The 13,575-nt window shown below is 45.0% G+C and overlaps 1 protein-coding gene across 8 annotated transcripts in view; it reads left to right on the top strand.

Moving 5' to 3' along the window:
• The window catches only part of USP40 (ubiquitin specific peptidase 40), a 75,010-nt gene that overhangs the window by 19,874 nt on the left and 41,561 nt on the right, over positions 1–13,575 (top strand). For all 8 annotated transcript variants that reach the window (XM_061607780.1, XM_061607777.1, XM_061607774.1 and 5 more), the window contains exons 13-16: positions 7,235–7,406; positions 8,905–8,989; positions 12,114–12,184; positions 13,014–13,333. In XM_061607780.1, coding sequence (XP_061463764.1) covers positions 7,235–7,406; positions 8,905–8,989; positions 12,114–12,184; positions 13,014–13,333 — 648 coding nt within the window. The remainder of the gene's footprint in view (positions 1–7,234; positions 7,407–8,904; positions 8,990–12,113; positions 12,185–13,013; positions 13,334–13,575) is intronic.

Genomic DNA, 13,575 nt, shown 5'->3' with positions numbered 1-13,575 from the left:
CTTCCTGTGTTGTTCCAAAAGGGTCCCCCAGTGTTCTGGAACAATTGCATGTGTGTATGGGCAGCAAAGGGAAGAGGGCATCAACCAAAATTTTCTCACTCACAGAGGCCTCCACTGGATCAATGAGCCTTCTTTGATTAGAGAGAGACAATTGGGACAACCCCTGGAAATTAAGTATTGGGAAGAATTGCCTAACTGGCAGTTCTATAAGAGGTTGGTAGCAAAGCTAAGCATAGAGGTGGCTCTCTGTCCAAGGTATTCACACTAGCTTGTGAGGCGGCCTTCGCTATACTATGTCTACATACAAATTAATATTGTTTTTCAATAAATTATTTCAATTAAAAAGTTATTTTAACATATTATTTGAGAGGCTTTTTCCTGTGGGAAAGAACCTTGCAGTTCGTACTTTATATCCGTTTCCCCAACAAATACTGAAAAAAAATCAGTGTTAAGTTTGTGCTGATTGATCTGCAAATGGCATGCTAGTGTCTGGAGTGCTGGATTTTGCCCCTATATGCCTGTATCGGGAAGTAACAGACAACAAGTTCTTAAATTTCCAGATCACCCTAATTTTCCATAGGAGGTATGCCATCACAGCGGGTATCAGCTCCACCTATCGTGCGAAGGCAAGAATGTTTTTGAAGTCAAGACTAGGGGCGACAGGCCCCTCCCACTCTCCAGTTCATTCTTGCCTTCGTACGAGCAAGATTGATATTTCCTATAGCGTAGCATTTAGCTAAGTCTTTTGTCTGTGTTTGTTTTGTATTTGTCTGACAGGGTGTGGAGGTATTCTTTACATGTGTGTTTACCAAGTGTTTTCCCTTCCCTCTGTCTTGTAGCTAACGTTATTTTATCTTGGGGGATTCCCTTGGGGAGGTTCCCCCTTGCCCGGGCCATTTATTTCCCCAGTCCTTTCGTCCCCCGGCCGTTAGAGATACCGCGGCTGCAGTTTTCTCTACTCCAGTGGGAGCTTGCGGCTGCAGCTCCCTACATTACCCGCCGCTTGTCTCGTTGCCCAACCTGGCCGTTTGGGCCAATTTTCTTTCCGGGTTCCACCGCGACTTTTTTCCTCACAGCGGTGCCTTGCTAAAACATTTCCTTGAGAGACTGCTACTGCGGCTCTCTTTATGCGGCTTTTTTCCCCGTTAGACTGTTTTGAGCCTCGCTGCTTACTTCCCTCGCCGCAATGGTCTCTGCAGACGGCGGCTGCAGTGGCTTCTTCCTGCTGCTATAGCAGCTGCGGCTTTTTCGTAGCCGTCCCCCAATTGATTTGCTACGCCGCGGCTTCGCTTATCGACCCCGCTGCTGCAACACGAGCCGGCGTACCTCAGTCCGCCATTGCTTCTTCTTCATTGTCCGCCATTTTTGAGTAGATTTTCCCACGCCTGACCCGGCCGCCATTTTGTTGCCCTCGTTTCCACTCCTGTACTAACGTATATAGGGCTGCCTTGATAGGGCTCCCTGTGTGTGTCAACTGTTCTAGGACCCTATAGACAATACTAGGGTTCTTTTTCATCACGACCACTAGACTGTGACTGTGCCCTACTGTGACTGTGATCTACGCTGTCTGCGCTGCTCATAAGCCGTGGCTGCGTTTTAAACTGTCTGAATCATACTCTGCTGTGGCTGTGTGCTGAGACTTTGACATTGTGCACAAGTAGAACTGTACATTCTGCCCCATCTGTGGCCGTGTACCTGCCTGCCTACACTGTACATTCTGCTCCTTCCGTGTGGGCTGAGACTGTGATAATCTGCACAAGTTGAACTGTACCCTCTGCTACATCCGTACAACTACCAATCTGTGACTGTGTGCCAGGCTGTTGATACTACACAATAATTACCATCGTACATTCTGCCCCCTCTGTGGCCGTGTACTTAGCCATCTGCCAGTGCATTCTACCCCCTCTGTGGTCGTGTACTCAGCATATTCGGGTCTTTACATTCTGCCCCCTCTGTGGCCGTGTATTGCATACCCTAGTGAATACAAGATGGCAGAACAGCCAGAGACACCTAAGGCAACTAAGACCAAGCATGTCAAAGCTGTGGCCAAGACTAAACACCTCTCCGGTCACAGCAAAACCAAACGGCCACAATATGCTTCCATTCCAACTCACACTAGAGCAGGCCAGTCACAGCTAACAGACATATTTCATTCTCCCGCTGCCTCCTCTGCCGAAGATGAATTTGCGGGTTTTCCTGAACAGCCAACAACTGGCCAGCCTCTTTCCATATTATTGCCCCATCCGCCGTCACAGTCTACCGCGCCTCCTACTCAAGCACTACCATCTGCTTCACCGGGGCTGCAGCTGTCTCAGGAATTTCTTGCCCAGTTACAAGGCATGTTGTCCTTTTTACAAACACAGTCACCACAGGTTCCTGTCATACCTCAGCACAGTATGGGCCAATATGTATATAATGAGGCAAATCCATCTTGCTCCCCAAATCCTTTTGATGTTACCAGAGGCAGATGTATCGATGACTTATCATGTGGGGCGGAGTCACCCTTTCTGGAGCAAGTCGAGGGTGACGAATGGAGTGATTATTCGGAACACGAGGAGGATACATCATACCGCTTGTTTAATCCCTCCAACTATCAGCCTCTTGTTCACAGGGTAGTTAACACCCTTGGTCTCCAAACTACTCCACCGGCAGCTACCACTCCAGCTATTAAAGGGGCCAGGGTCCTCAAATCACCTGCACCAGTCGAACATTACCTCCCGGTGCCAGATCCCATCGCAAAACTGGCCACCGATGAATGGTCTCATCCTTTGCAAGCTCGCCGCTTCAAGAACCTTGCGGACAAGCGTTACTCTCTGGCTCCTGACTTTACCACCAAACTGGCCGTTCCTGGCACAGACGAGCCTATCGCTAATCTAGTTTCTCGCTCTCTTTTGCCACGGGAAGGTGAATCCCAACTACAAGATGCTACTGAGCGGAGGTTGGACTTTGCTCTACACAAGAATCATGAGGCCACCGCTTTCTCCATGCGCGCCTCCGCATCAGCTTCCGTTTTCTCCAGGGCAGCAATGATGTGGCTGGATGATCTTCTAGAGGATCCTAATCCTGATCCCGCATCGATAAGAAGGTCACTGATAAAGCTGCGTAAGACAGCGGCGTTTGTAGCTGATGCCACCTTAGATGCCAATCAACTGGGAGCACGAGCCATGACGGCTCAGATAGTCGCTCGACGCACCCTTTGGCTTCGTCACTGGCAAGCTGACTCCACAGCCAGAGTTAATCTCTCCAGGGCACCTTACTCCGGATCTTTACTCTTCGGCGACGAAGCCCTAAAGGCAGTACTTGTTGATCCGAAGGATGCTCGCAAACCGGTTTTGGCCACTGTCAAGCACATTGACCACCGACCTTTCAGGCGCTTCCCCTCATTCCGTACGAACCAGCCCTTTCGAGGAACGCAGTCTGGAGGACGAGGCCCCGACCTTCGATCCTATGACTACCGTACCTTCAGGGGAGCCTGGAACAGACGTTTCCAGGGCAGAGGTCAGTACCAGCGGCGTAGAGGTACTTCATCGTCCTTATATAGGGGAGGCTCTCGCCAGAACAAACAATACTAAGGCACTACCGGTTGGGGGCAGACTGCTTATGTTTAGAGACCATTGGCTGCGTCTGACTAAGGTTGCCTGGATCAGGGACCTTTTTAGTTATGGCTATGCAATAGAATTTTGGGCGACCCCACCAGACAAGTTCCATCCTTCTCCCTGTCCTAGGGCGCCAGCCAGGCACGGCATCATGCAGACAGCTATACATCACCTCTTGGACATAGCGGCGATAGAGCCGGTACCTACAACAGAGAGGTCGGAAGGGGTGTATTCCCTCCTATTTGCCGTGCCCAGACGAGATTTGTTATGGAGGGCGGTATTGAACCTCAAGTTCGTCAACCGTTTTCAAAATGGAATCCCTCCACTCCATTACAGAAAGCCTGCAAGAAGGAGACTTCCTGGCCTCTATCGACCTAAAGGAAGCGTATCTCCATGTGCCCATTTGCATAGCCCACAGAAAGTTCCTTCGTTTTGCTTTTGGCCACCAGCACTTTCAGTATAGAGCGATGCCGTTCGGCCTCTCCTCTGCCTCAATAGTATTTACCAAAGTGCTACTCATCTTAGTGGCTTATCTCCGGATTCAAGGGGTCCATCTCTACCCTTTTCTGGACGATCTTTTAATACGGGCAAGTTCTGAGGCGCTGGCTCATCGTCATGTAACGCTCACCCTCAATGTCTTGCAGGCCCACGGTTGGTTAGCCAACGTTGACAAAAGCCATCTACAACTGACCCAACGCCTACAGCATCTAGGTGCAATGTTGGACACCCTGCAAGCGACGGTGTTCCTGTCACCAGATCGTATAATTGCTATCACAGACATCACAAGATCTCTGCTGCACAAAACATCTGCAGACATCATGTTTCTAGCCAGGGTGCTCGGAATGTTCATCTCTACCATCCATATTGTGCCATGGGCTTGAGCTCATACTCGCCATCTTCAGTGGGCCTTGCTACCGTTCCAACAAGACATTGCCAGATCAAACCATCGAGCAATCCCCTTGAGTCCTGCGCTCCGCCTTTCGTTCCGCTGGTGGACGAGGGTCCAACATCTTTCCAAGGGCACCCCGTTCAGAGACCCCCGCAGGACTGTTGTCACCACAGATGCCAGTTTGATCGGCTGGGGAGCCCACTGCAACTCCCAGTACGTTCAGGGAGTTTGGTCCACAACAGAGCAGACTCACAGCATCAATTGGTTGGAGCTAAAGGCTGTCCACTCAGCTCTGCTTCATTTTCAGTCTCTGTTCCCTTTGGACCATGTTCTCATTTGAACGGACAACACATGTGTAAAATCACATTTGAACAGACAGGGGGGCACCAGGTCTCGCCGTCTGCAGGACTTAGCCTCCCTCATCTTTGTCTGGGCAGAACACCATCTACAATCTCTGAAAGCAGAACATCTCCGAGGGATTTGGAATGTGACGGCAGACTGGCTCAGCAGACAACAGGTTTTTCTGGGCGAATGGAAACTTCATCCAACTATTTTCCATCGTCTCCAGTGTCGATTCGGCGCCTTCTCAGTCGACCTGTTTGCTTCCAGTCGCAATTGCCAGCTTCCCAGGTACTTGTGTCCAGGTATCGGGCAAACAGCGGAAGCAGTGGACGCTCTGTCAATACCGTGGCCAGACGGTCTTTTGTACGCCTTTCCCCCAATACCACGGTTAGCCAAAACCTTGAGGAAGGCGTGGAGCGAGAGGGCACAACTGGTTCTGATAGCACCATATTGGCCACGCCGACCATGGTTCTCGGATCTTCTTGCAATGTCAGTAATGGATCCTTGGACACTTCCAGTCAGGCCAGACCTTCTATCTCAGGGTCCAGTATGGCATCAGGACCCCACTTGGTTCAATCTAACAGCGTGGCTTTTGAATGGGGACATTTGAGGTCAGCTGGCCTGTCTGAAGCGGTTATTGATATTATCTTGGCCTCGAGAAGACCATCTACCACTCATATTTATCAACATACTTGGGTGGCTTTCTCCAAGTGATGCCAGTCCCACCACCATGATCCATCCAAGGCCACTATGCAACAGGTGCTGCAATATCTCCATAGCGGCTTCATGATGGGACTCAGGCCCAACACTTTACATCGACATGCCTCGACTTTGTCGTCTATTCTTTCAGTGTCTTCCTCTGGTGCGACTATTGCCTCCCATCCGTTCATCAAACGCTTTCTGAGGGGAGTCGCTCTCAGATCTCCGGCTGTTGTACATCGTTTTCCCTCATGGAGTTTGTCAATGGTTCTGCAGGCTTTGCAACGCCGTCCATTTGAACCCATCAGGACTGTGCCTCTACGTATGCTGTCCTTCAAGGTTTTGTTCCTGATCGCAATCACCTCTGCGAGAAGAGTTTCGGAATTGGGCGCATTGTCTTCTGCTCGTCATCTTTGCGTTTTCCATAAGGACTCTGTTGTACTGAAGACTGATCCTTCCTTCCGTCCCAAGGTTGACTCAGTTTTCCATTGCAACCAGGACATTGTTTTGCCTTCCTTTTGCCCGAATCCTACCCATCCCCTCGAGAAGGCGTGGCATTCGTTGGATGTTCGGAGGGCTCTCAAGACCTACCTGTCTAGGACCCAGGATATACGACGATCTGAGTCTTTATTTGTATCCTTTAATCCACGTTCTATGGGGCATAAAGTAGCTAATTCCACCTTATCCCGCTGGTTGCGGGCATGTATTGTTTTAGCTTATGAATCTCTTAAGCTTCCTGTGCCAGCTAGCATAACTGCTCATTCAACCAGGTCAGCGGCTACTACGGCTGCTTTTGCTACCAACGCTCCTGTTGCTGATATTTGCAGGGCTGCCGTTTGGTCTACCCCACACTCGTTTATAAGGCATTATAAAATAGATCGCTATGCCTCTGCTGACGCCTCTTTTGGCAGACGAGTGTTGCAACAGGTTCTTAATGAGGATTAGCATGTGGGTGGTCCCTCCCTATATGGGCTGCTTTGGTATATCCCGCTGTGATGGCATACCTCCTATGGAAAATGTACCATTGGTCTCACCTGAAAGGTGATTTTCATAGGAGGTATCCCATCACGACCCTCCCAGTTGGAGGATGACTAGATATTTTTTCTAAAGTGTTATATATTCTTGTTACGCTATTGTATTTAACTTTAAGAGTGAAGTCAAGACTTCTAGTTCTGTTATTTCGCTATGTTGGAGTCACGTTATTATGCATGTTATGATTGCGTTATTTTCCTGCTGGCAGGTCTGTTGGCCTTGTTCTTGTATTTTTAGATATTTCTCTTTAGACTCGCTGCGAATGAACTGGAGAGTGGGAGGGGCCTGTCGCCCCTAGTCTTGACTTCAAAAACATTCTTGCCTTCGCACGATAGATGGAGCTGATACCCGCTGTGATGGCATACCTCCTATGAAAATCACCTTTCAGGTGAGACCAGTGGTACAATTTATGTATGCAAAAAATCCCAACAAAATAGTATCCACATAAGGAAATGTATAGCACTAAATATATATGCTTATATTCCTTATAAAATTTCTGCACAACAAAACATGCACACTTAGTGAAATATTCAAGACTCTTACAATGATGTTGCAAATGAATGCACTACTTTTTACTGTGGGACGTTTATGAAGGTTTGTACAAAAAGTAAGATTGTTTTGTTCAGTTGTGCTCTGATTTTTCACTTAACTTACTTTTCTGTTATACTTTTTAAAGGGCAGAATGTGACTTGGCAGACAATAATATTGATTTACATCTCCATGTATATTCTCACTATAAATTTTGCAATGGAGCTCTGCACCCATTACTTTCCCAGAAGGAAAGTGTTTTAGATCTTACCACTGATAAGAGAAAAACACTGGGAGAACTTCGTCAATCGGTATTCCAGGTATTTCCTGCTATTCTACTTTTCCAAACTTGCTGAGTTTGAGTTTCTTTAGTAATAATAAATTTGTAGAATATGCTCTAATACGTGCTTTGGTAACTTGTAGATTACTATAATGTGGTCTTCATGCATTATTTAGTACTATGGCCTCCATCAAGAGAGCCACAGCTAATTGTTTGAGTTGCATATAAGCAACATACTTTGCATATTAGTTTTGTTAAGAGGATAAGAGTAGTGTTAAATGACAGGTGATACTGGTAAATTTCTACTGAAAAACTTCATGGTTTATGTGGTACTAAGTGATCACAATGGCTATACAGATCATATTTCTCGAATGTGAGCAAATTGGCACTTCTTGCCTGCCACCCTTATCTTTCTTATGGCTATTTCATAATTCTCATCTGAACTGATATAGTACAGAAGTACCCAGAAATTAAACAAACATTGTTTTGCTTTAAAAGGAGCAAACCATTCAAGAGATTTCAAGATGTCCTGTAGTCTAGACCTCCAAAAATAAGCCAATGTCATAATTCCGAAAACAATTGATTTTATTTTATGGTAGGAGTTAATTATTGTAATAAAAGTGTTCTTGCACCAGATGAAATCTGAATGCACTACAAAACGTGCTGTGGTCTTGTGTTTTTTATACTCTAATGTTTATAGTTAGGGTAATGGTGTCTTGAGACACTGGCTTGGTTTGCACACAATGCTGAGCCAAAGCACCGCTTAGCATTAATGTGCAAAGCTCCCAGAAAGGAGATTATGGCCACTTTGCACCTCCTTTGCGTCTACTGGTGCTGTTAGTGAAGTTGGAGGCAGCAAGTTTCTGAATACCCGTTGCTGGAAACCACAGGAGGGAGAGTACTCTTGTACTCAGGTCCTGCCTGTGGGCTTTCCATAGGCATCTGGTTGGCCACTGCGAGAACAGGATGCTGGACTAGATGGGTCATTGGCCTGATCCAGCATGCTGTTATGGTGTTATGTTTGTTTAACATCCCTTTTGAACCCAGGTTCTTGGTTTGTCCTTGTAAACAAAGACAGCTCGAGACAAACCATGAGCTCCTGTTTGGACAGCACACTGAGCCAAACAATAGCATAGCTTACAGCCGTGCAGCAGGACCAAAGAAGGAGCAGAGCGGCCACAATTTTCTCTCCAAGAACTCGCATGCTTGCACATTCACACTAAGCCAAAGCATGTACAAACAGGGTCACTTTGATGGAATACGGCCTGTTGTCCTTCAGAGCCATTGTGCAATCACATAACATTAAGATGATTCCTGATCCAACAAGATTACAGAAAGGAAACAGCAGAATGCAAACAGGTAAAGAATATGCACGTGCAGTCACCATATTGGCTGTACAACAAAGTACATATTGCACAAGTTAAAAGCACAGACCCTTTTTGAGTTTGTAGCTGCAAATAAAGGATGTGAATAACTTTTAGCTAACATGACAGCAGTTATATCTGCACTTCTGAAATATATTAACTTTTTACAAATAGTTGTTGGCATTTTGGGAAGGAAACTTGGTTCTCAGCCTTGCAAAGCCTCTACCAGCTGGACTGCACATATACCAAACACTTGAAGGTAAGATACCTTTTAAATTATGAATGTATAATAGTTAGAATCAGCCCTCTGAATAGTTGCAGGAGAAAATACATATTTGTTAGAGTGGCCAATAAATGCTTTGTTTCAAAGCTATGTATCCATCAGGAAACATCTTGATTGCTATGATGGGAGGGCATTCCATAGTTCGGGGGCCACCACCGAGAAGGCCCTAGATCTAGTTGTTGATCTCTGGGCCTCTTTATGAGTTGGGACCCGGAGAAGGGCCTTCGACGTCGAGCGTAGTGAACGGGTAGGTACATAGCGAGAGAGGCGTTCCACCAGATATTGCGGTCCGATGCCGTTTAGGGCTTTATAGGTAAGAACCAACACTTTGAATCTGGCCCGGAAACATATCGGTAGCCAGTGCAGCTGCGCCAGGACAGGTGTTATATGGTCAAATTTCTTTGTCCCAGTGAGAACTCTGGCCGCAGCATTTTGCACTAGCTGAAGTTTCCGAACCGTCTTCACAGGTAGCCCCACGTAGAGTGCATTACAGTAGTCCAATCTAGAGGTTACCATAGCATGGATAACTGAGGCGAGATTCTCCCTGTCCAGATAGGGTCGTAGTTGGGCTACCAGCCGAAGCTGGTAGAATGCATTCCGTGCCACCGAGGCTACCTGAGCCTCAAGTGACAGGAGCGGATCTAATAAGACCCCCAAACTACGTACCTGCTCCTTTAGGGGGAGTGTAACCCCATCTAGGGCGCCTTCTTTGTTATCTTTTCGGCACCAGGTAAAAACCTACCTTTTCGCCCAGGCTTTTTAAACATTTTAAATTTAATTTTTAAACCTAATATGGATTTTAATTTATAAACTCATGGCAATTCTATTTTGGATTTTTATCATGTTATATTTTCCACACTTGCTCATATTTTAATTGTGATTTTATTTGTTGTACACCGCCCTGAGAGCTTTCTGCTATAGGGCGGTCTAGAAATGTAATTAAATAAAATAAATAATAAATTCATTAAACTCAGTTATCTTACAATCTTACTTAAAATCTTATGTATGAAACATTACTAATATATGCTGTGAATTACCCCTTTTAAAATAATAAGTACATCATCTGTTCTAGTGCACTGATGAGGTATAGCAATGGTGGAGATCCTTTTCCAGCTGAAGGGCCGCATTCCTTCATGAGCAATTTTCTGGGGGTCACATGGCAGTAGTAAGTACTAGTGCCAGAGACTAAAGTAGGTGATGCAATGGATGTGACTTACCTTTTGTACATTCTAGCCATGCAAAAAGTCAAGAGGTCTCTATGCATGTATATCCCCAATACTCATCGACACATCTCAGCAAGGAAAAAAAAACACTTGAGGGGGGGCATGGAGCAGGGCTAGTGAAAAGTATGGCCTGCCCTGGGGAGAGGGTATGTGACCTGTGGAGAGTCCCATGGGCTACAAAGAGAGAACTGAAGGGCAGTGGAGGCTGATCTGTTAGGGCAAATGGGGCACTATCCAACCAAAATCAATCTGCCCTTAACCATCCCCACTTGCCTGCCTGCTTCTTACAACGAGTCCTGGGGGTGGCACTGGCTGTTAGCTGCTTCCTCCTCCCTAGTCTCAGTATTGCCTTTGTAGAATTTAACAGGGAGGAAGATGGAAACAAAATCAAAATTGGTTAGCTCTACCTATCATTAGCTGTGGCTTCACCTACTGTCAACCTTCTTCCCTTCCATCCTGCAAGTCCCAAGTGGGCACCAGCCTCCACAAAGGGCCACATTCAGCCACTGGGCTTAAGGTTCTTCACCCTTGAGGTATAAGCATAACTTAATAGCCAAGGCTTGGTTTACATCAACAGCAGATGAGATAATATAACTGTTCCTGGTCATGTCACTTCAGACTGCTGGTGAGTTATCACATGGCTGAATTTTTCTTTCTTGAATTCCCTCCCCCCCCAAAGGGAGGCTGTGCTCAAATGCTCCTGACATCTACTTTTCTCTGTGCTATTCTGGGTCTGGAGGAGCATTCAGTCATACCTGGCAGATTAAAATTTGTTTAGAATGGGCTGGGAGAAAGGGGTGACAGAAAAAGCCCCAAAATAGGATGCACTTACTTCATTGCCAGGAACCATATGAGCTGCCAAAGGTTACATGCATACTGCTGTGTCTGTCATTCAAGCTTCTGCAAGGGATGGAGTGTGAGAATATCCATGGGATACCATTGGGGGAGGCAAGTGTTCTCCCCTGTGCTGCCATTTTTTGCCCAAGCAGTACAGCAGATACATGTTCAGAAATCTGTTTCCTCAAACTGATTGTGTCTGCTGGATTAGGGCTCTTAGCTGCAATCTTTTCTGTGGGTATTAGGACTTAAAGGATGTGCGGATGAAGTAGAATTCACTGGAGAGAGGGAGAAATAGCTGATAAGCAAGGATCTGGTAGTAGAGGGGAGGTACTGTTTCTTAGGATGCTGAACCATGTGGAGAAAGTGTACAGTGAGCAGAAAGATCACAGTGCTACTATTTAGACTTTTAAAATAAGCAAGTAAAACCAGACAGACACAGATAGACATTTTAGAAGCACAATTAAATAATATTTGTGTAGTGTACTTCACATTCCAAAGACTTCTGCTGCATGATGTACTCTGGGCAGGTTCAGCTGTTATACCTTTGATGTGATCATTGCCCAAAAGCTCTTTTCCATCCATCCCATTGCTGCACCTGCTGGGGTGAGTACCTACACTAGTTGCAGATGGAAAGTCATGCCAAGCAGTGTATTTAACTATCAAGTGATCGTACATGACATACCATCAAAGAAATATTTTTTCAAAGACGCTCGTGTGGTGGTGATAAAAACTAGATTAGTCTTCTGTCTTGTTTCCTAATCTTGGATGTTCATAATATCCCTTTCTTATGCGGGTGAAGCATTTGACAAGGGAAAAAAGTCCAAATTCTGGCACAATAAATATCTCAGAACAAGTGCAAAATTTCTAAGTTTCAGAAGGTGAAAGCAAAAAAGTTACACTTTACTGTGCTAGAATTCAAATCAAATATTTTTATATATAATTGGCTTATATATAATATAATTAATATATAATTTTAAAGGACCTTTTCACTTTTCAGGATATTTTTTGGAGTTTAAAAATTATTTTGTTCCTGTCAGGGGATGATTCTACCTTGAGTGGCATTGGACTTTTTGATGGAGCTGATATATTTGTGTGGAATGGAAAGGAGGTAAGAAAACCCCTACCTTGTGAAGGGAGCACATGTATTTTGTGTTTTTAAAAGCTTATTTTAATATTCTGTTAAATTGTGTATCCTATCCCAATGAAGGGCTAGAACATATTTATTCCTAGAGGAAGAATTGGTTTCATTTCCTTGTGGCAGGATCTTGTTCTGCTATTATTCATGTGTCATTTTGTTTTTTTTGCATATGGATCTCTATTTCTCTTCCCTCCCTCTCTTCCTGCACCCGTTTTAAGAGTTTTTAGCATTGCATAATTAATATTTTTCTCAGTGGTAGTGAAATGAATTTTTGTATGGGGGCTATCTTTAAATTGGGGTTTTGTGTTTTATTCTGATTTGTGCTTGAAGAGGGACTTTATTGTTGGGTGTTTGATCCATGCATTTTAAACCTCTGTATTGTGAGGCTGTATTTTATTTTTAACTGTAAAACACCTAGAGGCCATTTTTTTCAAAATTGTTGCATGTGTATGGATTACTGATACCTGACTTGAATGAGTTTATATGTTTTGTGAACATTTAGTGATTTAATGAAGGGGATACGGTAAAATTATTTAGCTTTGAAATCAAACTGAATCTTTTGGCAAAGACTTGTCAGCTGTTATCTATGACTTTCTCATTTTATTACACCTTAGCAAATTTCTGCATATTAATTGAGGATAATCTGTCACTTAGAAAACTGGATCGGGGAAACTGTATGCAGTGTACAAGGAAGATTGTGACTTGCTAGTGACAGAAACCTATGCTTGAAGTCCTAGTTTTCTGAAATGTCCTCTCAGCTCATTACCTGTGTTCAAATAATTCTACTTTGTTCCAATAGGTTGATGGAGTGGAAGTTCAAACTAGCATTGACCATGAACCTATTATTATAAATGTTCTTCGTTTAGCTGGACATAATGAAGGGCGAATGGGACAACAGTTTGTGGAATCCCAGCATGTATTTTCATGTAGTTCAAACCTGCGAACTGTTTGTGAAGCTTTAATGTCACCCAAAGGGATTGTCTTAAAGAACCATTCACAGTGTGAGAGAGAATCTGAGAACTGGAAAGTCATTCCTGAAGAGGATATGAAAAAGACACTCAGAAATATTGGCCTCAGTGATGGAAGCTCAATACTAGTTTTAGGCAGCCATGACCAAAGGTAAGTGCTGCAAATTGGTTTTCCATAAAGTAGCTATACTCCGTTCTGGTTTCATTATGCAGTTCATCTCTGGGAAGCTATTTGGCAAGCCAGATAGGTGTTCAGTGATTTCAAAAAGCCTCTAGGAGCCGGGGAACGTTGAGGGCCTTGGTGAAGAAAGAATGGAAAAGCAGGGGAGAGATTGGACTGCTGAAGCCTTAATCGCAGCAGTGGTGTGGAACACCTCCGGCCTATGAGCCTAA

This window comes from Rhineura floridana, chromosome 2 (assembly GCF_030035675.1).
Source record: "Rhineura floridana isolate rRhiFlo1 chromosome 2, rRhiFlo1.hap2, whole genome shotgun sequence".
NCBI lineage: Eukaryota > Metazoa > Chordata > Lepidosauria > Squamata > Rhineuridae > Rhineura > Rhineura floridana.
Note: the sequence above shows the minus strand (reverse complement) of the source record. Positions and strands in the feature narration are given on the sequence as shown.